The sequence below is a fragment of the Thunnus thynnus genome, chromosome 8, assembly GCF_963924715.1.
Source record: "Thunnus thynnus chromosome 8, fThuThy2.1, whole genome shotgun sequence".
NCBI lineage: Eukaryota > Metazoa > Chordata > Actinopteri > Scombriformes > Scombridae > Thunnus > Thunnus thynnus.
Window position 1 is genome coordinate 32,242,218 of NC_089524.1, and position 26,501 is coordinate 32,268,718.

General features: G+C 39.2%; 1 protein-coding gene across 6 annotated transcripts in view; it reads right to left on the minus strand.

Moving 5' to 3' along the window:
- The window catches only part of ect2 (epithelial cell transforming 2), a 56,820-nt gene extending 31,236 nt beyond the window's left edge, over positions 1–25,584 (minus strand). The window contains exons 1-14 of one of the 6 annotated variants that reach the window (XM_067597961.1): positions 25,499–25,584; positions 22,289–22,455; positions 20,272–20,351; positions 14,250–14,342; positions 11,199–11,381; positions 10,244–10,333; positions 9,230–9,337; positions 7,483–7,556; positions 6,220–6,350; positions 5,992–6,107; positions 5,258–5,320; positions 3,113–3,338; positions 2,765–2,938; positions 281–405 (exon numbers count right to left, since the gene is read on the minus strand). In XM_067597961.1, the coding sequence (XP_067454062.1) occupies positions 281–405; positions 2,765–2,938; positions 3,113–3,338; positions 5,258–5,320; positions 5,992–6,107; positions 6,220–6,350; positions 7,483–7,556; positions 9,230–9,337; positions 10,244–10,333; positions 11,199–11,381; positions 14,250–14,342; positions 20,272–20,351; positions 22,289–22,421 (1,596 nt within the window). In that variant the 5' untranslated portion in view covers positions 22,422–22,455; positions 25,499–25,584. Of the gene's footprint in view, positions 1–280; positions 406–2,764; positions 2,939–3,112; positions 3,339–5,257; positions 5,321–5,991; positions 6,108–6,219; positions 6,351–7,482; positions 7,557–9,229; positions 9,338–10,243; positions 10,334–11,198; positions 11,382–14,249; positions 14,343–20,271; positions 20,352–22,288; positions 22,456–23,187; positions 23,571–25,498 lie in introns of those variants that run through there. The other 5 variants (XM_067597960.1, XM_067597964.1, XM_067597963.1 and 2 more) reach the window with 5 other exon arrangements.
- Between the last annotated feature and the right edge of the window lie 917 nt (positions 25,585–26,501).

Genomic DNA, 26,501 nt, shown 5'->3' on the forward strand with positions numbered 1-26,501 from the left:
TGAAAGATTTTGAAGGGGAGGGAGACAGAAAGAGAAATGGTCAGGCAGGTCATTTTCTCCCTCACTGGTCAGCTGTCTGACTCTCAGCTGGGACCAACCGATAAGACAGGCCAAGTGAGAACACGAACACACACACACACACACACACACACACACACATACACACACGTTTAATGATTGTAGCTTAGCCTGAAACTGTTGTCAGGGGCAACCGACTGGCCAACCTGTGAGTGAGTGTTAGAAACATGCTCATTGTGCGAACACAGACACACACAGCTACCTGTAGTATGGTGCTTAAAATGTCTACATAGTTGCTCTCAGTCTGATAGAGCTCCTTGGAGACCTGCCACCTGGCTGACTGCTTGGACAGAACCGGAGTCGAACTCTTGGATGGCTTCGAATTCTCTGGAGGAACAAGACAAGCAAGGAGGAAGGCAAGCTGTTAATACGGCACTAAAGCACCGATAGACACTGCCAGGTGTCTGTCCACAATGAGGAATTCTTATGAAATTAGGCCTGAATCAAAATGACAAAATTGTACAGAATTTTCGAAATATCCAAGTAAAACCTACCTTTCAGACTACTGGTGCATGACATGCATGGTTGCCTATCTGCCCTAAAATTGCAGGTGCATGTATTTTGACACTGGGACTTGGGAAGGCCATGTATTTGCTTCACCTCAACAGATGGAAACACACCTCCTCACACACCTGTTATCATTTCTATGGAACATTACCCAAACAAAGCTACACACTACGTTTGTTTACAGGTGTGTGTGCCAAAAGCTATTTTTACACAAACAAATCTCATGTTCAAACAGGGTTTAATTTTGTCCAGTTAGTGCATTTCCATCACAATTAAAGATACAATGACATGAAAAATAAAATTTCTCAGTTCTAATCCTGTGTCCCTTTGTTAATTGTTCGTTTATCTCTCTTGTCATATGCCAAATATAAGTTTTAATATTTTTTGAGTATTCTTTCATCAAAATCCCAGTCCAGTAAAATGGTTTCAAATGTTGATGTTGATGACTCATCTCAAACTCAGGGGCATTTACAAAAATTCATCCAATCAAATGTGACTTTGGCCAACCAGCTAACCACACCCATGACATAAAACTGCACTTACTTCCGTTTTAATGCGAGTTTAAAGACAACTAATGTCTTCTACATTAACTTACATTAATCTCCTGCTAAATTTTCAAATGGTCAGTTTTCTGCCATTAGACTTTTTATGTATTCTTCAGCTGTCTGTTTCTCACATTATACACTCACCCAGCAATCCTACTTTTGTTGCCTAACGCCTGGGACACAGCCTGCGTGAACGGAACCTCTTGCTTTTCATTTTGGCGCCCATGTTAACAGATTAGAGCAGCCACACAGCCTGCGTGAGACGCGCGTGTTACGTGTGGCTGCTGTGTCGCGTCATCTAGAGATTTGGGGTCTCGCCTATTTTTTCGGCGTGATGCGTGCGGTTCTAAGCAAAAATAGACAGAGAAAATGACCTGTTGACAATCATATTAACATCATTCCAGCAACATTACACCTTTCACTATGGTTTCAATGTCTGTATCTGTAGAATATGTCACAGACATGAAGTGTCACCACTGCGGGTCAGTCTGCATGGTGCAAGCCGGGACAGGGAGCCTCTCTGGCGGGGAACTCGAGCGTGGAGAGTCGGTGACACGCAGAGCTTCTTTTCTCGACCCCTGCTCGCTTTCTATGATATTAGTTCAAACTGGGGCTCCTGCCTGTTGTTCCACCTGCTTCCAGGCAGAGATCTGGTGTTGTTATGTTCCTTATTTGTTGTCAGTTTCCCTCCTGACAGTTTGGAGGTTTGTTTGTCAGAGGTTTGTTTGGCTCGTTTGAGGAACTTGGTGTTGTCTGGAGGGATTTTCTTCACTTGGAGCGGTGACAGCAGGGGTTTAACTGGCGGAATGATTTATATAATTAATAAAAAAAACCCGTTCTTTGTGAGGAGTGTATGTGGCTGACACAGGAGTATCCCCAACCAGACACCACCATACACACGCTTATGAACCTTTTTCTGTCTAAACTAAATATAAATGAAATTTATAATGAAATGATATGAAACATGCTATTATTGATGGCCGTTATCAAAGAGCTGGCAGCAGAAGCGCCACAACAGCGACGCTGTCTGTGTGGATGCTGCAAGTGTGCGAGACGTAGCAGTTCAGCGACGCACGCGCACTGCTGAGGTTCACACAGGCTGTGTGTCCCAGGCGTAAGAAAACACTGTATCTCTGATTACACAATGAATACATTACTAGTAACTGACTTACTGATTAACACTACAAATTGTCAGATTTCTGTGAGCACTGACAGTACAGCAGTAACAAATGTAACAATGCATTTGTCAATTTACTGTAGAGCTGAGAACTTTTTTGCCATTTATCTGATGTAAGGTGGGGAATACTTTCATGGTTATCTAATACTTGTCATGGTGCAACACCTCCTAGTGGAAGAGGAAGAAAGGACTTAAGGCTGTTTTATTTTCAGCACCCTCTGAGTACGACAACACTTCTCCAGGTGTACTCTGCCTGCACAAGTGCACAGTCAAGCTATCTTTTACTCTACTACACTCAGTTGGCTTGAACATAATACAGTGCTTCACTAAACTGAATAAACTAGGGCATAACTTATTTATCTTTACCACAGAGTTCTGTCACTTACTACTTTATATAAGCCATGAACTGGCCTGATATCTATATCAGTACAGTCCTACTCTAGAGGCAGAACCTGACCTGCAGAAGTTCCTGGCTGCTGCTCCTCTGGTTGTTGAAGGGAACTTGTACTCAGGTAGGACCTTTTCCTCCTCTCATTCCTGTCTGACCTAATCCTCCTTTGCCTGGTTTTCCTTATCGTATTCCTGGTCATAGTATCGTCTCCTTTTCTTCCTGAACTGTTCCCTACTCTGTCTTTTGGAAAGAAGAGGGGTTCATCTTGTTACTGGTCTCTTATGAATCAGAGAGAGACAACCAAATTCACTAAGTGCTAAATTCTTCCATCAGTATATACCAGAAATGGTAGAAAAAGGGATTGAGGGTTGGATCAAGCAGGTGTTCTCCACTCTCCCATCATTTTGCTCTTACCTGCCAAGGCCTTGCATGTCTCAGGAGTGTTTGAGATGTCTAGCAGAGAGCCCATGGACAGGGAGTGCTCTGCTGATGGCCTTTTGCGTGGTGGAGGGAAGGGGGAGATCTCAGTCTCCTTGGTGAGCTGAGCCAGCGTGTCCCTCAGACGCCTTCGTTTACGGTTACTGTTAGGGGTGGTGAGGGAGAGGAGAGACACTGCCTTCTTCATAGCTGGGCTGTCGTTCTGAAGAACAGCGGGACAACATACATATGAGACAATTAATAAAGGAAAGCAAGAAGAAGCTTTATGTTTCACAACTTATGATGTATCAAACTGGAAAAATGACAAGTATGTCCACTGTGAGGTGAGTTGGGTAACACTGATTGGGAGAAGTATCCAATCCCTGAGATGAGCCAAGCCGTGAGACACAACAAGTAGATCTTGTGCTGTGGCCATGACGCAAATGGTTTTCTATAGATCGGGACAACATGGTCATTGGTTTGACCCGCCACAGTAAGAACCTGTTAGTTGCAGGTTTTAATCCAACAGTTCGGTGTGGTTGTTTCGTCATGCTACATTCCTCCTGGAAAACTCAAAACTGATTTTTTTCATTCTTGTTGTGTTGGCCAAGTTTTATTGAACATTAGCACTGCTGATCTCAGTGAAAGGCACATTGCATTTTCAGTAGCTGCTTCATATTAAAACCCCCCAGAGGTTGACAGGTTTAAAAGATTTAATAAGTAGCAGCAGCAAGAAATGTTTGGTTTGCATTTGCTGAAAGTTAAAATCAGTTCCAATACAAGGGCAAAAAACTGTGAAAAAAAAAAAACACTAAAGGAGACTGATATCTGCACTGAACAGCTTGCGCCTCTGAAGCACGTAGTTCATTTTTGTATGTATATAAGTGCCATCTTTCCTGATAATCAACATAAATTAACATTCAGTTATGTCTTTCATTTGACACTGACTTATCTTTGTGTACCTCTAGCTGAACATGTACTTTTTTATTTGTCTTGTTCCAATATACACTATTCAGGAAATAGACACAAAAGAAATGTAAGCCAGTGTGCTGCATATACTAATTAAACCAAATAAATTGCAACCAAAATATATGTCAATCATAATAAGCTGCCAACATGTATTCAATATGCTTGTAAATGGCTGCGTTTATATGGTGCTTGAATCAAAAGTGCTTTACAATCTGCTTCTCAGTCACCCATTTACAGACACATGATACAAGCTTACATGCAAGGTGCTGGCCTAACCATTGGGATGACAACTCACTCTACCTGCTGAGCCACAAACACATGAATGTAGGCACAAAACCTTTAAATAATACTAGAATTGTGTCTGCTGCAGAACAGACAAAATGTCTCTGAAACATTACCAACAGACATTTGAACCACAAAGGGGACATGATAGAGCTGTGAAGCTGCTAGAACCTGGTCCAGCTGGATCCAGTGGACATGAGGTTGAACCCAGACTCTCTGCTACCAAGCCAGACCATAATACTATAGCTCCAAATCTGCTTTGAGCCCACCATAACTGAATAAATTGAAATGAAAACTACTGAAACAGGAATGGGATCAACATACATAAAAGTGTAGGGCTGCAACAGTCGATTATTTTCTCAATTAATTATTTGGTCAATAAAACATTATATTTACTGTAATTCATGACCAAAGAGAAGCAACATATTCTCACATTTGAGAGCCTTGAACCAGCAAATGTTTGGTGCTTTCGCTTGAAAAATGACAATTATTCTATTATCAAAATAGTTGCCAATTAATTTTATGTCGGTGCACTAATTGATTGATTGACTAATTGTTGCAGCTGTATACAAGTGCTTAGTGTTAAAAAAAGATTAACGTGACAAAGAGAATGCAAGGACACGGTTACTCCAGTACTTTTGTGTAATTCTTATACAAAAAGTGGAAACTGCTTATAGTGTCAATTAAATGGTAATCTGCATGGGGAATAAAGAAAAGAAAAGAAAAAACGCTTATAGTGATCAATTTGACCCTGACAGACGTGATCCACGTCAGACAGACGTGTTTCCATTGTACAAAGAGAAAAAAAAAAAAAACCCTATTTGTGTTGTTGTTTGCATTTCATTAGGTGAAGGTATGTAAATTGGCTTGAATGAATAGACCTAAACTCACCTTCTCATAGAGGTACATGGACTCTCCGGCTCGAGCGTCCATCTGAATGCTTCCCCAGAACCACTGCCACAGAAGGGAGAAAACTGTTTTTAGGACAGAGCTAGCAGAAAAACAGACTTCTGATAGTATTATGAAATACACTTCCCTTTGAAAACCAAGGAAACCGGCAGAGTAAAGAAAAGACTATTGATTGTGGGGTTATGACTACAACTAAACCACCACTCTACCTTGGTTCAAATTATTCATCCACTGGAAGGAGAAATCTATTGATCTCTCTCTCTCTGACAGCAGAGACAGAGAGAAGGGGAGCAGAGGTTGTATTGATTGAGGTTTAACCCAAAAGGAATCCTGATCAGATGATCATTTGGCATTCTGTTTAGAGGGGAAAAAACAGAGTATTCTTCATTTTTCTCTTGACCCCCTTGTGTCTACATCATCTTGTAACAGAACCTCAGAGTGTACCGATCATTCTGATATGTCGAGGTAGTACTTGACTGGCATCATGGAGGTGTCAAACTTGTTTGTCTTTAGAAGCAGCAGTGAGCAAGCTCTTTTGTGTATACTGTACTGTAGTTCTGCAGAAGTGTTCTGATGTTTAGTGGCTTTTTTTCTGTCTAACTTCCAAAATGTTCATTTACAAGCCATCAATATTCAATAACAAATTTGAAACTTTTACCAAAGGACATGGCATGTCAGCCAAAAAAAAAAATAGTGTCAAAAAACTGAAAGCTTACCTCCTGTTTGACCACAAAGAGTTTCTTGGAGGGAGAAAATGGAAGCTCTTTCACTGAGTTTTCCTCCACAACCATGTGTGTACATCTCTCATCTCCAACCTCAAGATGGCTGCCACCTGAGACACAGAAAAACATGGAGATGGTTTGAAAAATTATACATATGCATTCATACATATACACACTGCTGCAGAAATATTATTACAGATCCCCGTGTGCTGAGGCACTGACCGTGTTTGAGAGTCCTCTCCTCCATGTTAGCCTTCTCTTCATCTGAGAAACCCAAAAAACTGAGGATGCAGTCCTGGAATGGAGGCACTTTGAACTCTGTTCGAAATGCCTCTTCTCCCGCATGGAATGACCTTGACACATGAAGGTGAGAGAAATGAGCTTACTGTCAAACTATGTCATTGTTCTATCATCACTCTAATTCCTCAATGTGCAAGGTGGTCTTACAACTGTCAACTGCACAGTTTCCTGAATATAGTTGATTCTGTTGCTGTTATTGTTTCAAAGGATCTGTGTGTAAATCAAGCATATATTATGACAATATGGTTCACACTAGAGCAATTTTGGTCTTTTGATGAAGATGAAGGATACATTTTACTTAATGAAATTTATCATTAAACAGAGGACCTACTATGTAGCAACTATCCTAAAAGGAATATAAAAAGGAAAAAGCCACAGAAAATTGGATGATTAAATACAGTACTGAAGGTACAAATTAATAAAAATAATAATGGGTGATTCAATCAACACTTAAATCATATATTAGTCTAATTCTATCAGAACCAATTATTGGAAAACTTGAATGATAGGAAAAGCATATTTTATGCATAACAGTAAGAAATTATCCCTTCTGGGTACATATAATATATAGAAGTAATCATAAGCAATCAGAGCCTGATACACTGGCATGGCTAACCTTACTGGCCAACTATAGCTTTTATCAGAATCAGTATATATGTTGGTATGTGAGTAACAAGACATTGCAATTCAGATATGTCAAAGATATGTTTGGGATCATTTAGAAACACTGTAGCCCTTAAATCACACCAGTTTTGGATATACACCATTAAAGGCACAACAGATTCATTTTTTATGTGCCGTTTGTTAGTGTCTGTGGGACAGACACATCACACACACATATACTTCTTACATTGTTGTCTGTCCCACAGACACTAACAAACGGCACATAAAAACTAACTATTCAGTGACTGAATAGTTGTTTACATTGACACTGCTTCATCATAGCAGGACTAGAGCTGACAAACCATGTTTTTGAGCATAAAAAGGGTACCAGGCATGACTATAGATATATAATTTTGTTTATTTATTTATTTATTTTAAATATTTTTTTCTTTAAAAAAAAAAAATTGGTTAAATAATAAAATTGGTTTGAATCAGTTAAAAAAAAAAAAAAAAACCCCTGCTAGAACACAGTTTTCAAAAAGACAATGGTACATTAGCTTTCTTCAAGGATTTCCAACTTACACATCATCTCTTCTCTCCCAGGCCTTATGAATCCATGATGGAGTGAGGATGGGTGTCCCCATACACACTGCCAGCTAAAAGATGAGGACACAATAAGATATAGTAAAAGATAGGGAAAAATGATAAGTAAATGTGCAACAAAGAGCTGAGGTAGACAGAGAGGCATAATAACAGACAGAAGGGGCATAACATATACAGGCATCTATGCACAATTTTATCACTATAAGACTTTAAATAATTCCATTATCAATGCTCATGGTACAACAACCTCGCCAGTCTGTTTTCATTACTCCTGATTGCTCTGTCACTCAGAATCACAATATGAATATGACAGGTACAAACAGTTTCTACTTCAGGCACAATACAAAAACAAGAATGAGAGGCTCAATGCTTGAAACAGTTTCTGTTTTAACTTTTTTTTTTTAGTTAGCTTCACACTTTCAAATCGAAAACAGCCTCGTCTGCCTGTCACGAAGCAAACAAGTCCTTATTGCATTTTGGCTTGTTCTGCTAGAACACAACATTCCCTCCACAAAACTTTGAAGAGCGAAAAAGGGGATATGGTGAGGTGAAAAGAAGTAAAGGCAACAACTGAGAGAAAAGGAGAGAGAAGGGAAAAAAATGTTTAAATAGAAAATCATTGCCAGAGATGATTGAAAGAAGTACAGCATCAATCATCTGTTCCTCTGTGCAGAGAGGAGCGAAGAGAATGACTAGTGTCAATCTATTCATCCACCCATCCATCTAACCATCTACATCTATCCCTCTGGAGAAGACCTTGTATTGAACTCTGTTTAAAAAAAGGATCCAAATGGGAAATAAATTACTACTTTCTGACATCAGACCCAGACACACTGGGAGTCAAGCTAGGCTGGGAGGAACTTTACATAATTTCCTGCTCATTCTGTTCGTTCACCCAAAGAAGGGGGGAAGTGGTGTTCAATAAAAATCCAGAATAAATAAATCAATCACCGGTTTTGTAGTTCCAGCTTTTCAAACCCGACTGCTGTTTCCCCATTGTTTTGTTATTTTGTTGGGGTTGTTTTGAGTTGGTAATGTTTTGGGTTTAATTTTCATTTTGGCTCTTTCATCTCAGTTTCACATCGATCTCCGTTTTCAGTTCAATTGTGCATTTGTGTGCTGGCCCTATTCTGATCTTGATGGATTGTTGAGATTTTGGGCAGCGCTGCCATTGCTCTTGCTGTGCTGGCCCACCAACACTGAGTGAATGAAACAGAAACACTATAGAAGTAAAACAAACATTTACGTTGTTATTTTTTGTTGTTCCTGCCACTGTCCTCAGAAAGAGCTCTGTTGGCATTTTTGGGTGTCAGATGTATTGAAGAAAGGAGAAAGAATTAATAAAAATCTGAACAATTGGGACTGGGGCTTCGATTATTCCACTAATTCCAAAGAATATTGAACTATTCAGTTGTTCTGAACATTAGGGCTAATAATCAACATTATTATGGTTACCTAATTATATGATAATGTGTATTGTAGGTCTTTTTTGTGTTAATTTCTTTCTTAAAATTTCAATAATTAAAATTTATTTGTGCAGTTGTCCTATCTGATGGTTTTTATTTAATATATATCCACCTCTTAGCATTTTATCAAAGAGTGTATAAATATTATAATATAATATGTATGCAAACCAGCCCTACTGCACAGTGGCATTAATGTCAGATAAACACAGTGAAAAATGTTCACAAGTTCAAAGTGAACAAAAAAGTAAAGATGTACAAACCCTGTATTTCTCTCCATGAGTGGAGTAGGCAATGAGATGAGTAACCTTGGTGCTGAAGTCTTTCCGGATGGTCCCACCCATGTGATGAACCAGATTCACCAAGTTCTTCTACATGGACAACAAAAATAGCAAGCACAAGCTTAGCACAAAGAGGAAGAGATATATCAAAGTAGAATATGACTTCTTCTACTGCTATTAATCTATATTACCAGGTATTTCATTACAAGAGACTATTATAGTCCCTTATTAAATGAGTGTAAGCAACCATGGTGTATGCATCTGATTTCTAGATACCATGTATGCATAGCATTGGGTGGAAATGTATTACAGTACCACTATACAGTAATAAAACAGAGACAACATGGCTTGCTATGAACTACTTTGTTACAAATGGCAGAAACATTTGTGGCAGAATAGCAGAAAACATATGGCAGAAACAACTATGTGAAGTTACTGCCGATGCAAACCCAACACTTCCTGATGCTGTTGCTTCACATTAAAAACTTATTAGACGACAAACGAGAGAGAGGGATGGCATGCAACAAAGGTATGCAGTCTGCCTCTCATCCAGTAGGCCACGAGAGGATTTTGCTGTTAAGAAGTTACAGGAAATGCATGTGTTTATCATCAACTTTCAGTAGCAGTGCTAGTCAAAACAGCTCCACGGAAGATATGGACATGTTAGATGATATTTGGTCAGCAGATTAAGAAGAAACACTGTGCCAGTGTATACTGCTGTTCCCGCCATGTAGAAACCCTATTTGTGAGCGTTCCACTACAATTATTCATACTAAATCAATCAAATATACGTTTGTCATATACGTGACAAACGTATATGAAACTTCCCCAAAAGAATGATGTTCCCAAAAAGATTTTTCTGTTGTTTAGAAAAGCTTGAGTCAATATCAACAACACAGATCCTTCTACAACATTAAGGACAAATAAAATACCTAAAATATCATCCTCTAATAAAGAAGAAGTTAAAGTTGCATGATGTTTAATTAATAAACTCACCATTTCCTCTTTGTTTCTGAAGCCAGTGAAACACAGCGACAGGTTAAGCATGGTGGTAGAGTACAGAGGGCGACATGAAAACGGTAGAGGCTGAAAAACAAGTGCAATAAAGATGTTAAAATAAATTACAAAATTACATTTTAATACTACTACATGTCATTTTGTCTTTCGACAATATGATTAACAACTCGCTAGAAACTAATGCAAATACTACAGCTTCATATTTTACGAGTACTAACTAACTTTCGATGGATTTTTTCGTTTGTATACATAAATGTCTTTAAGATAAACTATGACCACATAAATTAATCCACAGTAGGGAAACAAAAATGGTTAAAATAAATAGAGACTGCAACACCTAATAGTTTTTAGGTCAGATAAATGCCTGACATGGGTGAAAAACTGCAAAATGGCCTAACACCATTCCCCCTGTTATCAAGAGATATACATATTTATGATGCTCTGCAATGCAGTCTAAACCTCCGTGTGTGTGCGCTGTCTTCAGCTGACAAATGTGCAGAGTGCTCTGTCTTCTTGATAGCAGCCACAGTCAGGGCATATTGTTCATGTTCGACATTAGCATCCTGTGTGAAGCCTCTGGCAGACAGACAGCACAGCAGGCAGAGGAAGCTCCTGTTCATCATCCTGTTCAGAGCCATAATACATTTTTTGTATCCTGCTTTTTCAAATCAAGGTTTATCTCAGGCTTGTCTCTGATGGGCCCTCCCCACATGACAAACAGACAACATACTTTATTTCCATGAGCCAGAATTTCAGAGTGAAGCTATGAATTTTTTATTTGAATCCCACGTTGAGAAGGTTTAAGAAGCCAGAAGGTGAGAAACACTATGAGATACTCAAATTAATCTACATCTTAATTACAGCATTATGTCTGTGAATCTGGTCTGTGACACATTTCATGCCCCCCAAAATATGTTGTGAATCAATAACTTACTTCTTCCCTTGCAGCACAGTGCAGCACAACAGGAGGCCCAACAATGCGGTTGTCACGTTTGTAGAGGTAGCTGTAGTCGGGAGAATCAAAATCTGTGAGGACGAACACTGTCTCGAAATCAGTGTTCTCTCCGTCGCCAATCTCCTGGATGTTGTTTGTCATTATGCATGGGGTGTTGATGTCCTGAATGGGAGGAATCATAATACGGAGTAATGAAGCAGTGCATGATGGACTGGTAAAGCAAAAATAGCATTCAGAAGCGCATAATTAATCAGCAAACTACCAGAGCATGAATAAAAGACCTTGTTAATTGAGTTAGTTTCATTTCATAGTTAATTTCCTGTTAAAATTTAGGAAATTTCAATCTGTGACAAATTTTCTCTGCTTTATCTACAAATTAGGAAAAAATTCTCTAGATTTAAAGGAGAATACTGGCACTACTTTAAATTTTTCTTAATGTCAGCAAACCCCATAAAAAGACCAAAACCAACATGTTAGTCCATTAATCAATATTCTTCTACTTCTCTACACTGTCTGTGGCCCATACTGAAGACATATATATTAAATAAAGACTCACAAATATGTTGTTTCTTTGGTAAAACTGCATTAAGCAGAGTTTCTTGGCCACCATAACAACTTGCACATGTTTGATATACTATAGCCTTAAGTTGTTATGCTAACAAGTTAGCAAACAGTTGCCTCTTTACACATCCAACAAATACGGAACAACATTAGCTGTCATGTTTCTTGCCACTGTTACTTAACTGCAGGAAATAATGCATTTTGGTGGGATTATTTTCATCTATATACTAATACATTGACTAAGACTAAGAGTCTTGTCAGGGGATCACCAAAGTCAGAAGGATTCATTCATTGGGGACATAAATGTACAGAAGTTCATGTAATCTGTGCGGTATTTCAGTGTGAACCAAAGTGATGGACCAACCATCACTGCTATCCCTATAGCCACACCACCAATTTTTATTACCTTAGCTACTAACTATTTTGTGACTAAATATTGTACGGTTTTAATACCAACTTAGTTCCTTACTAAAATGTCAGTGCACTACATCAGAAGTGTTTTTAAATGATCTAAATCAAGATTATAACTGTTATACAAGCCCTCTGAATACAGTTGTCCTTTGTGTAATATTGTCTGCCTGTAAAACGTTTAAACTTTCCTTAATTATCTGAAAGAGGGGCCGTGTCTCCTCATACAACAGTTTATCAAAGAGTCAATATACCAAGGTCGGGGGAACTCTTACTACCACTGCAGACGTCTTCAATCCATCAACAGAAATTGGTGTAGAAAAGACTGCAGTGTACAATCATTCACTCTTACACATACTGTAGACACAATCATATTCTCTCTCTCTGCCATACAGCAAAAAAAATTGTTCAGTGCTGCATGAAAACAATCAGTTCTGCCCTCTCAGATGAGACAAAGCGTTACTCTGAATCAGAGCAGAGTTGTTTGAATCAATGGCTTCAATAACAGAGAGCAGAAATTAAATCACAAACTAACTGCCAGGCTGCTTATGGGCAGAGATGGCAGTGCTGGAGGGGTGAAATTATCGTGCTACCTGTAAACCTGCCCATAAAACAAATTACCTCAGGAGAATTAGTTCCAGTAGATGACATAGGACAAAGGCAAAAGAAGTGGAGAGGCATTGGCGGAGTGACACACACACACACACACACACAGTTAGAACCACATTTGTTATTACACTGTTAGGATCCACATTTCCTTAGACCATGCGTTAAAGGAATTTATTTGCTTTCTCTCTAAAGGTGAGATGAAGAGATCAATACCAATCTTATGTCTGCGTGTTAAATTCAGAGCTGCAGACTGGAAGCAGGGGGAAATGGCTAGCCTGGCTGTGTCCAAGGTTCAAAAATACACCTACCAACACTGCTACAGCTCACTAATTAACATGTTATATCTCCTTCTTTAAATCTGTACATAAATACAGACAATGACAAGACTAAGAGTCTACAGCCATGCAAGAGGCCCTGTGTGGCTGTACTTAGGCACAGCTGTGACTTGAGTTAAATGCTAATGTCAGCAAGCTATCATTCTGATGAAATTTGCTAACTGGCACTTAACACGAAGTACAGCTGAGGATAGAAATGTCATTAGTTTTTCCAGGTATTTGGTCAGCATTGAACAAATTAAAAATTTAACCTGATGATGGTGCTAGGTGAAAAGTTAGATATCACCAATTTGATTACAATTCATCCTGAGTGAATCTAACAGTTATTGAGACATTTCACTCAAAACCACAAATGTGAGCCTCATGGTGGCTCAATAGGAAAAGTCAGAGGATCACCAAAATTCTAAGAATACTGCATCTGGGAACCATGAATATCTGTACACATCCAGTCTACGTCGGAATATGTCACTGGATAAGTCACCATACAGAGTGAACAAATGAGATACAGCATGTAAGTCGTTTCCCCAAACTTCCAGTGTTTACGTTAAGCTAAGCTAATCACATCCTGACTCTAGATGTGTAGAGACAAGACAGACTGTTACTGATCTTCTCATCTCACTCTCAGAAAGAGAGTATACTTGTATATTTCACAAAATGTTTAACAATTCCTTTAACAGGAGATGACACTCAAAAATCAAAGCTTCTTAGGTCCATTGCTATTGATCACACTCCAGGGTCGTCCATTGAAATCTTTTGTGTGCAGAAAGATTTTTGTGGTGCTGCTTGCAACTGTAACTTCTGTATCAACAGCTAAATATTAAATATCAGATGTCATGAAGCTGAATAGAAAGGATTTTGAATGACTTCAACATTACTTCTCAGCCAAGAAACTTGCATTGACATTTGAGTGCAAATCTCCATTCGAGAGCAATCCAGACATCAAGTGTTAAATTACTTACATTTAAGTATTCACCCACAAATCAATTCAACATCAGTGGCTTGGCCATGCACAATGACTGAGTGAGTACCCAGTGTGAATTAAGACTCATGCAGCACTCCCCCAACTTCCCATCAAAGTGTCAGACAGTCATACAGAGAGGCAGAAACTGTACTGTACCATATTGACTATAGATTTTATCATCATTTTCTCCTCGGCACCCGCCTCGCCTCCTCTTATCTTTACCACCGGTACCTCCATTACTCTGATGGCCTGTAAAAACCAACCAGCAGGAAGTGGATGTCAAACACTGGCATTTGAAAGGAGGAGAGTGGAAGAAAAAAAAAGATAAAGGACAGAAACACAAAGAGGACAGAGGGTTGAGAGATGACTTGAAATAAAGAAAGAGTAAGAGAGAAAGCCAGACACAAATTCATACATATTAACCCCACATGAGGACGGAAGAGTGGACGGCTGGGTTTAAGGATGCAGGAAGGAGGAGGCGAGGAAGAGATGGGGCTGGGTCTGTGTCCTTGCGATGTCGAAAGACAGTAACTTCAAACAAATATCAAGCTCCGGAGGGGGTAGGCTGGGGAGGAGAGAATTTCTGTTAAAAATTAATATAAAAGTTCAAAGCCCTCGGGAGGGAGAAGGAGAAGAGGAAGAGAAGAGAGGACAGAAAAGGAAGGGGACGTGGAGAAATGATGGGGGGGCTTCTTTTTCTGTGGATTGACTGAGCAATGGCGGCGGGCGGTCAGGCAGGCAATCGGGAGCACTCTGATGGAGTTGTCGGCAGATGTCTTTGGATGTGGCTGTGCTGCAGATCGGCAGGGAGAATTAGGTGATTTAAGCAGGAAGCCTTCAGAAGTGACAGGACTCTGGAGACCTGGGAAGGAAGTCATTCTCACAGCACTTAGTCTGCCGCCACGCCTCCAAATCACCTTCACATAGCGATACTCAAAGACACAAAACTATGCTGCTTACTGGAGCGGACACGAGCACGCACTGACAGACATATAAATATCCCCATGAAAATGTATACACATTTTACACAGTATGCTTCAACAGCTTGAGGTACATTTTTGTTTAGTTAAATGAAATATAACATTAACCTGGAGTTTTCTTGGTGATGTCGCTCCATCATTGATGAACATCAATGAGATATAGAAAAGCTGACAATCATGAGAGAAACACGGTGAAGTCTTGTCAATCAAAAACCGGTGTTCCTAGATCTCACTGTGAGACATATCCACCGACAGCAGATTTAGAGCTTTAGACACCAAAGACAGCCTATGTCGAATTCTGACAGAGTCAGAAATTTAGGGCTAAAATCACACAACCCATGTCTCCCAACCAATGGAAAAGAATATGACATGAAATGATGCAGAATACACAGCTCTTTTTCCTTTTTACTCATATTCTTCTCTTCTTTTGGGGTGTTTCTATGCATAGAAGTGCCAGTGCAAAAGCAAAATCTTATTGTTTTGCTATATTTTCAAACATGAGAGTGGCACAGAAGGATGACGAGAAGTGTTGACATGTGTGACATGCCTCAAAATTGACATCATAAAGTCTGATGCAGATGGAAACCAAGGCTCTCTTAGACCCATCTTGCACATTGTGACATGCAATGAAGTTGTAAGATTGTTGTTATCTCTGTGTATATTGCCTTTAGCCAGTAGCTGTCAACATGACGTGGGCGTCATATGCCTGCAGCTATTTCACAATAACAGCCCTATAGTGATGCTAATAATTATCATACCACTTTACAATACTTTTTCAGATTGGCCTTTAAAAAGGAATGATCTGCCTTAAATCTGTCAACTATAAATGCTACTTCAGCAAAGCAGACAAGTAGTTTAAGACATTTGTATGGACAAACTTCTTAAAGTTGAGAGTTTTTGCCTCACTTTGGGTCACCACTGAAATCTATAACTGCTGTGAATCCAAACTGACTACAGTTTGAAGAAGAAAACTGAACTGCACCGTGGTCTCACTTGGCCTTGCAGACTCAAACAACAGAGGAACGATCACTCAGCAATAGCTTCAAAAGCAAGGCCAGCTTTTGAGACAGATGCAGAATGACTCAAAGGGATACAGACTGTTTGACCCAAGCCAAGTACTGAATCACTGGCACAAAGAATTTGACAGTGTAGTTCACTAATCTAACATCTTATTGCTGAAAAGCTGTGAATTTGAATATATTGTGCCTCTGAAACACCACAATGTTGGTTGGTAGTGGAACTACTTTATGCTGAGTAAGAAAGATATTTGATGATACAGTTCACACAAACTTTAAATTAGGCTTATTTCACACTCGCACAGGCTGACCAAACAAACACTGTTTTTTTCTAACCTCCAGTTGATGATTGTGACTCATCATCAAAAGTTCTGCTTGTTTCATGCAGACGGCATTTAACAAACAGACATGAAGTCACAGGAGATGTATCCCCATTTTGAGGCTGGATACTACGCACGAACATGTGTCCTACAGAAGACATGAAGGCCAGGCTGAACCTGTGCCTCCTCCCAAGACCAAAACTGATGACGCATTCAGGGACTCCTCAACTTGTACAGTCAAATATCTCAATGTTTATGACCAAAGCGTTGTTGACCTTCAACAGCCAACAAAGTGTAAATCCCAATGATAAGCTGAGGTAAACTTCATGATACCTGAGTTTAAAGTAGGGGTTGCCATGTGAGCAACAACATCTAGGCTGGTAACAAGAACAAAACTTGCAATCTATGCCCAACCTCATTTGTTTGCAGTTTTGTTTGGAGTATGCAGATGGCCTCAAATTTCACCAACCAAGACACAGATCAGCAGTTTCCATTTTCAGTAGTCTGCTGTTGGTGTCCTGCCCACAATTAGATCCGTTAATATCCACAATGATCACATTTCCTCCTCATCAGCGAGGTAAGAAAACCAGATCATTCTCTTTTGCCTGTATTAATTAAGCGCAAACAAACACTCCATGAAAAGCCCTCAAACTGAAGTGGAGTTGTGTAGTGAGCTGATAATCTCTGGTGGGCTGATAGTATGAAAGTCAGGGAGGGGATGTAAACACATCAGCCACAGCCACCAGCAGTTAACGTAAATCACAAGACTCATTTCTATGCAGAAGCTACACTTTAATACTGTAGGTTGTGAAGGCTCTGTGGGTTGCCAAATATTACACTCAGACACCTGTATTAGCATGCCTTATCTCCACAGACAGGCAGGTGTGTGTGTGTGTGTGCATTTCTCTCTTACATAAACTTGACAATGTTACTAAATTAGGAAATAAAGCTCAGTTTCTTTTGTCGGCTAAACAAGTCTCTACATGCAGAAATGTAAGTCTAGTGGCCATTAACAAAGCTGCGCCTTTCTGCATACAACAGCTATCAAAACAACAAAATATGACATTATAATAGCTAAAGATATTGAGCCAAACATAACACAATCTCTTCCCAGGTCCATTACTTGTGGAAAAATCCTGCCTTTCCCCCAGACATTTAACTGCAACTGAGTCTGGAGCAAGTGAGTGCTTTGTAGCTATATGAAGCATCTATAATGTCTTCATGGAATTATTTGAAATTAGTCATTAATACCAGTGATTTATGGGAATGATGAGGCAAAAAAATTGAACTGTAATTTAGGGCTTTTTTTAAATTAATCTGCAAATTATTTAGTATTAATGGTTTGGTCATAAAATGTCAGAAAATAGTGAAAAAATGCTTGGCACAGTTTCCTGACACATTTCTTATTTGGTCTGACCAACTCTCCAAAACCCAAAGATATTCACATAAGACAAAGAAGAGCAAGAAATCCTCATGATTCAGAATCTGGAGTTAGGCAATGTTAGGTATTTTTTCTTGAAAAATGGCAACCGACCAGTCAATATGAAAGGGGACATGAAACATGCATGTTTTGTCACTGGTAGTGCCCAAATGCTTTAGAAAACCACCTTGCCTAAAATCACATTTTAAAAAGTTGTTAAAAGCGCAGATATGACAAATTCATTTTTGTAATTTCTACCTAGTGAACAAGCCGCAATTTTGGAGTGACGTCATTGCCTGCGTCAAAAGTTTGGTTGGTTCTGTTGTGAAGACAGTGAAGCATTACTGGGTTCCAATTGAAATCACACTTTCTTTTTATTAATGTCTAATTTCTACTCTGGTCTTTACTTAGTTTTTTCTGTTTTTACTAGGTGCTGTAATACTAATTTTTAGAGAATGATTATCAACTGACAGTATTTAAACTATATGTTCAGTAAAAGGCAAATGCTAGACTAGTCTGAAATACTGAAAAACTGCCATATGCATAAATATATTATTTGGCCTTCTGCTGCTACTACTGGTTCATATTCTTGATTTATTATTGTTATGGTCATGTTGGTTATGACATCGGCCAATCAAAAATGCTTATTTAGTTCTGGATTCAGTGCCCACTGAAGGGCCTTCTCTTCAGTGCCTCTGGACAGTGCAGCAGTACTGCTCTCCATTTCAGTACCAGTTCATGAAAATGGATTGTTTTGTCCTTGGCTTTAATCCTATAAAACTCATTTGTAGGCCTACATCCAAGAGAAACACAATAGTGGCCTCCTTTTTGTCTTCTTATGTCCTGTGACTCCCCAGTCTCCATCTTTCACTGTCTCTATCGTAGTATCTGTGGAACTCAGCCAGTCCAACCAACCCTGTGATGTCACAGGTTATAGTACTGCAAGATGGTGGCGTGCCTGCCACAAGAGATATAGCAGGGTTTCTCTTCTCTTTTATGTTTATGTCATGTCATACCCATACAATTTAACAGAGTCAAACAGCAAATTGCTTGTTCTGTCTGAAAAAAAGAGAAGAAAACAAATAACTGATAAACAAATGTGTTGTTTTTAAGTTAACTCATTGGTTGACTAGTTCCAATATTATTTTCACATCTGTGCTGTTATATTGGTAAGAACTCTTGATGTTTATTTTCTTCATAATTTTCTTATTTTGTAAAGTAATTGTATTGTCTGTATTTGTGGTATTTGGAGATCAAATAAAGACTACTACTACTAGTGACTACTCCTAGTGACTACTTATGTCCTTTCACACAGGCACAGAACAAACGCACCTGTCAGCTACCGGCTGTAACCTTCCAGCTGTGTTCAAGTTCAGTTTTTGTGTGTGTTTAAAAAGAACAAAACAGAAAACGTTAGCCGTTGTGAGGAGACGCAAAACCTTCGATCGGCTGACGCTCATGCTTTGAGGTAGGCTTGAAGTGCCAGGACCTTTAGTCTTAAGATGCAATGAAGTAAGAATAAAAAGATCATTTTGCACTCAGCACTATATTTACCAAAAGGGCTTTCATAATATTGTACAGGAGTGATCTGAGCAAAGACTCAACTTTACAGTCATTGTTAAGTGTGAAGACATCAATGTTGTCACCCTTGTGATCATATCTGGCATATCGGATTAAAAAGGCTACACTGAATTTAGGTCAGTAAGCCTGGCCTAAAGCAGAGAGAACAAGATAAGAGTGAAAACACAACTTATCTCAGCCAAACCTCCTGTCATTAAATGATGTCAGACTAAGTGATCTCATGGCAGGAATAACTTGTGCACCTCGTTGCAGCAACATAGTTACACTGGCATTTACTGCAGACATCATAACATGCAGTCCATGGTGTCTATGATGTTAGGTGAAACCGCAATGATTTCATATTCTAAATGTCCAAAATACTCCTGAGACTGGCTCGGCTGCATTGGACAGAAGTGCTGAACAATTCACAACATCACTTGTGTAACCATCCATCTCATTTCAAACAATATAGCTTCCTGAAAGTAGGTCCTTCTTCAGTTAAGAATACAGCACCAAGTAAGCAAGCTGTATTCTAGAGCAGGTAGATACAACAGCTAGTAGGAATTACACAATTTTCATGCCCCAAAGTTATTATATTTCAGAGGCATTTCCCACCTAAGACAACAACATCTGGGTGAAATACTGAATACTCAAATACAGTTTCAGGGATATTCTGGCAAATTTCACAAACAATGAACACTTATCTAATGACAGGTTTTAACCCAGAAGAATCAGTATCACCCTTCAAAACAGAATTTCTGTGTCCTATATATCTAACAGAACAGCAGTGATGTTGACAAGCCCAGATCAAGGAGGCCTGCTACATTAATAGAAGCCAGTGGACCGCAGCGGACCTTCAGGGTTAATAGAGGAATGATATACCTGCAGTGCTTTGACCAGTGCTCCATTTCTGCCAGCTTCTCCCACCAGAACAACCCTGGTCTCCACTTTTGGCAGCATATCTGAGAGAGAGAGAGAGAAACAGAGAGTCAGAGTGAACACGGTGGGACACACACACACACACACACACACACACACACACACACACACACACACACACACACACACATACACACACACACACGAACAGGGAAAGAGACAGATCAAGGATCAGGTCATGGGAAGTGATGTGAGTTTTTCCCATTTGACAGCAACACAACAGACCTCCATCACTGATTAAGACAAAACAGTTGCTTTGCAAAGATATTCTCACTCATATATTGTATTTCATACAAACAATTGTGTTTGAGCCAGGATTGCCTGTGGTGTGGGATAAACAAATATAAGTGTACAATGCATTGTGTGTTCACCCACGAAAATAAAATGCCCATTCTATTGATTTGATAGAGCACTGGGTCTGAGCATATATATATATATAAAACAAATATAGTTATATGCAGTGATTTCCCTGCTGCTATGTCTCCCCATTGACAGATGCTGTGCGTATTTACACACCAGGCTAAGAGAACGTGGCCACATGCGACCCAGACCATCTCCGAATGTGGTCTGAGTGATTGGATCTCAATGCATCTTGGGCGTGTTCACACCTGTACTTCGAGCTGTCCACTTGTGATCGAATCACCCAAGACGCATGTTAATGCCAGGTGAAAACAGGGCCTCAGATTCCTACTGGTGTTTTATGGCTTCAGTAGCTCTTTACTGCAGGTGCCTGACCATGCAAGGCTCTGAACATGATCACAAGGATCTTGAACTGACACTCAACCAAAGACGGAATGTAACAGAAAGAACACCACGTCTATCGTGTTAATATTTACACAAGATAGCAAGTGGATTTGGTCTTTTTTACTGTTCACAAAGAGCGTTGAGTCTGATCTAGACTTTGATCTATCATTAGGCAGGTCGTTAGGCAGCTGTCTCCTAATCACTGATGTGACATGGAGAAATTACCTTGACGTAACTCCAGTTCTGTAAGTATGTGGATCTCAGGTGGGTGAAAGTCTCGCTCTATGATAAAGTACATCACAGGCTGGAAAAACTGTTACTGAAGGGAATAAAATAAAAATCGTGTTGCAGTGGTGATGTAAATGGCTGAAATCCAATGCTCAACTATAAATCAACACTTTGCCCTAGGTATCTATGGTGGGATTCCTTGTGTATAAACCCAGCTTTACCAGCAGTTTGTCATACCATGAGCAGAAAACCTCATGGCAGCAATCACTGAATATAGTTTCACTTTTGAATGTGATAATTGTTTTTGACAATTAATTTAAGCATCCCAACAATGTAGCTATGATCACTAAATGTGAGCTAACTGATATGGCTTCCTAGAGTAAAATAAACTTTTATGTTCCTTGACGTTAACTTTCAAGTTTACAAAGAAAAATACCGATAAAATATTCTCATGGCACAGTAAAGTAAAGGAGTTTACTAAAAAAGGAAAAGTACTAATGGGCACATATGTCCCCGTGCCAACCTACCAGACAGAAAATCCTGGGTCAAACACTGCAGCAAATCTACCTAGCTAAAACTAATGCAGTCTCATCAAAAAGCCCTGACCTTCATGAAGATAATAATGCTCAGTTTTTGTGGAAACTGTTGTAGAGAGGTGTTGCAAGTGTGTATGGAAGCTGTAGTTTGTGGTGATGTTAAATTGTACTGCATTAAATATATGGAGGTGTTTACAATATTTCATCCACCCTGTTTATATTAATGAGTGTACACTAAATATTAGAAACACCTCTGATACAACTCAAAGTCACATCAAAATATAGAAATTCTGCTTTTGTGGCAAACTCCTGGTTGTGATTTACATTGTAAGTGAAGGTCATATGAAGTGTATCTCCAATCTCTTTTACAAGAGTACCAGATGATGGTTTGTATATTTAGAAAAAAGTGTAAGAAGAAAAGAAAAATAAGATGGTGACCCTCTCAGACTGACCTTCCCCATCTTCGCATGCCATACCCAGAAATACATGGTCCTTGGTGGTTTCGGCGATCCTCGAATCATAGACTGAAGAATCCACCAGCAGACTCCGAGCTGTCCCTAAAGTCACTATGCTGCTGTCAGCCATGGCAAGAAGCTAAGGAGGCACCAAACTGTCCAAACTATCAAAAGTTACAGGGAATGAGCACAGAGAGAGAACACAGTGAGGCAGAGAGGAGAGAGAAAGCATAGCAACAAGGAAGAACAGGGTGACAACTGTCAAACTAAAAGCAACAGACCAAACTTCAAACACAAATACTGCCCCAGTCTGATAATTCAACTCAAGAGAATGCAACATATTTGTGAACTGTGATAACTTTGGTAAAAGTATGCAAGGTGTATTCAAAGTTCATACTGATATGGAAACTTTCGATCTATGTGTTGTTTACGTAACAGCAGCCATACAACAGATTCTAAACGTACCTGTTAATGCAGAGGGGTTTTGTATGTACAGTAAACCTCAGTGTAAGGTTAGACTAAGGCGTTGCAATATTTACGGTTATGATTTTAACAGAGAACAAAAAGCATCGCGGTTATAACGTCAAACTAGCAAACAAAGCTAATTAGGTTAGACGACATACGAAAATAAAAAGTTTTCTTGTGTTTCTTTAGACATGTTTCGTATAACACATAGGGAAAAATAACTGCATGCCTTAAATTGTTAGGCCAAGAGGAGAATTTAAGTTTGTATCCAACTTTATTTTAGCCCAGTTAAAGTTGGCTGCTTTCACCACACCAAATTCCCTTCGCTTTACGTCATTTACCTGATGATGGCTAACGTTTAACGCCAGTTGCTTGGTGTGGTGCGTTTGTAACGGCACAATAAAAACAAACTCAATGAAAATTAAACTTACCGACCTCTTTGGTGGCTGGTACCTTGGATAAAAGAACAACAAAAAGCTGGAGCTTGTGGAGTTAAACTGGCAGCTGAACCAGTTAACCTGTATTAAATACGCTCTCCAGCTAACTTAGCTAGCTCTCGAGCTAGTAAGTCAACAATACAATCACAACAGGAGTTCCCCTTCGGTCCAAAACACTCCTTAAAAAGTCAGTAACATCTCTCCGTTTCGTCCCAAGTCTGATATCAATGCATGTTGCACTTCGTGCGTGAAGATAGTCCAAGTTGTCGAACTGCGACTGCTTTAGTTTGTTGACAGCTAACTTACTTCATAGCAGCACAGAGAAGATGTCAGCCTGCTGTTAGAGCTCAATTCAAAAAGCAAGGCAAACAACGGGGCCACGCGCTGATTGGGCAGGCCAGGGGCTTCCGCCCGGCGTGGCCGCTGATTGGTCCTTTCATTCAAATCACGATGCGCGCTGCGTGTGCTGCCCGGACTTGAGACCTTCAGCTACTGTGGGAAATATTTTTATTACCTTCTGAGACGAAAAAGAATCCGTAGAGTATACGTATACGTAAGCCTATAGCCTACATATTTTATATAGTATACTGAAATATAGAAATTTCATTTTATATCAACTAATTCTACAAGCATCTAAAAACAGTTTAGTCCATCTCAATGAAAATATACAGCCTATCGATTCACAAAGAAGGATTTTTTTTAGCTTCATTGTTTTCTGTAGCTATAATGAAATTTATAGGTTTATATTATTCCTTTTCAAACTGTATAACCAGTATGTGGGCCTTTAGACCTACGTAAATCCCAATAAAAGAAATAAAAATATCTGAATTCAACAGTTAGGCTACATGCCTTCTGCAAGATTATGCTGCTGTAAGAAAGAGCAGTTTGTGCTCTATTTATGACATAAAACTGTACAGGCAACATTTACAAGAGTTTGTTAGTATTTTGTTATGAGGTCAATTTTCTCCAACAGCAGCACCTGAATACACCACTGCAAGTGGCATTTCGGAATATTGTAGTCAGATAGTTTACCAGAATCCGAAGGCGACAGTGCAACCTGGGATTAGTTTACATTAAAGAGATAATCTGTGGAAGTTATATCCTAGATAGTTTAACTACAAAATTTGAAAACTATGAAAAAAGGAGGTGTAAAACCTATTGATGTTGTTTATCATCACCCAAGGGCAGATTTCTCAAGATTGTTAGAAAGCATTCATCAGAATCACTGCTTTCCAAATAACCTGACATTTCCTCTGCAGACCTGGCTAATTTTCTTCCTGCATGTTCCACAGCACAACAAGCCAAATGTGATATTGCTGAGCCTGAAAAATCAATAAAATATTCAGAATTATTCCAATAATAATATATTCCTTGGCTACTACGCTGAATTGTTTCTTTTTCATTGATTTCACATTTGCATGAGGTGCTACTGTCAGTATCTATAATATTCCCCTAGAGACCTGTGGTGTCTCAATTATATTATAAACCAATGGTACTTAATGGTATCTGCTCTCCTGATAATCCTAAAAGTAAATTTTTCATTTTATTTATGAGGATTGAAAAGCATCTGTAACAGAATCAAGAGTCTTTTTTTCATACCTATAAAAATCACTCTCTTGCTGGTTCAGAGACAACACACCCTGATGCATTCATGCAGGTGACTGCAACACTTCTGAGAAGCAGGTGTATCTGCACAGTTATCCTATCAATAATAGAATATAGCTGCAAGCAGCAATCTGTGGGTTCAAACCTTTTCACACTCAACGAGTGGAAGCAGCTCAATCGGCCAAAATTAAAGCCGTGAGCAGCAACGAGCGGGTTTCAGGCTTCACAAAGCCGAGCAAAGTCAATTGTTTTTATAAATATAATGAAAAAATATAGTGATGGACTTCTGAATTGACCATAGGTTGCAGTGAGGCAAACTTTTGTCACAATTCAGTGGATGTGCTGAAAGAAATTTTAGCTCTGTAGGATGTACGGATGATTTAATTTGATTTTTTGAAGTTTGGATTGTGAAATGTCTAGAAATTTAGATTCATTGTAATAAGCCACAGCCGCCGCAAGCGGTGGTAAGTGGAATTCAAGCACATAATTTGACATACATGTATTGTACAACTTTTAAACCACAAAAGTTCACAACAGATGGGCAGACACAGGAGGATGCACACACCTTGTTGGCAGGCTGGATTTGAGCATGTGACCATATAATAATAATAATAATGTTAGTCAGATAGGTCAGTAATGAATGCAATGCGTGGATGAATGAAGTGTGTGTCATGCATACAAACAAAACACAAAACCTTACTCCATCTAGCTTGTGGAGGCCCGGGAGGAAGAGAAGAGAAAGAAGAACAAGGAAGCCACAACTATCCAGGTGCAAGTAGTTTCCCGATGCCCTCCCCAGCCCCGCCCACTAGATCCTGAGCCAGGAAACCAAACCATCCTCAAAAGCAGAAGTCAGAGAGAGGGACGTCACAGAACTTAAAAAAATCATAACAATTTAACTGTTGGGGATACAATTCTAAAAAGACCCACATCAACCTGCTTTTCTCCAGTGTATTGTCAAAGATTTTGGTGAAATTTGTTCAAAAATTGGGTGAAATAGAAAATGTTCTTACAGTACAAATTACAGTAAGACACTGAATATCACTGTGGACTCACCATTTGAAACATCTGAACACCAATTGAAATATGATATCAAGCATCTGCACAATCTCTATGTCAATTTTGGTAGCATTTGAATAAAGACTTGTGGAGATATAGATCTTAATTGATTTTGCATATTTTGAAAAATATAGAGTGATGGACTTCTAAATTGACCATAGGTTGCAGTGAGGCAAACTTTTGTCACAATTCAGTGGATATACTGAAATAAATTCAGCTCTGGAGGACATTTGGGTGATTTTTTTTTTTTTTTTGAAGTTTGGAAAGTGAAATGTCCAGAAATGTTGATTTGTTTTAATAAGCGATGCTCACTTTAATCAATCATTACCAAATTTTATGCATCAACTAAGTCATGACCCAAGATTGTGCAAACCGAATTTTGTATGTATCCATGCAGCCAAATACGAGATATAACCTTTTCACATTTGTGGCGCTTCACAAAAACAAACAAACATAAGACATCATTTCCACCTGGCATTAACATGTATCTGTATCTGGATGTCTTGTCTGATAGTCTGTCCTGCAGGTGTTAATGCAGGTATTCTGCTTTCCAATTAGATCAGCCAGACTATGTCTGGAGGTGGTCTCACATTGTTATCGGATCTCAGCCAAGCATGTGATCTATGCAGCTTGGCGATAATCTT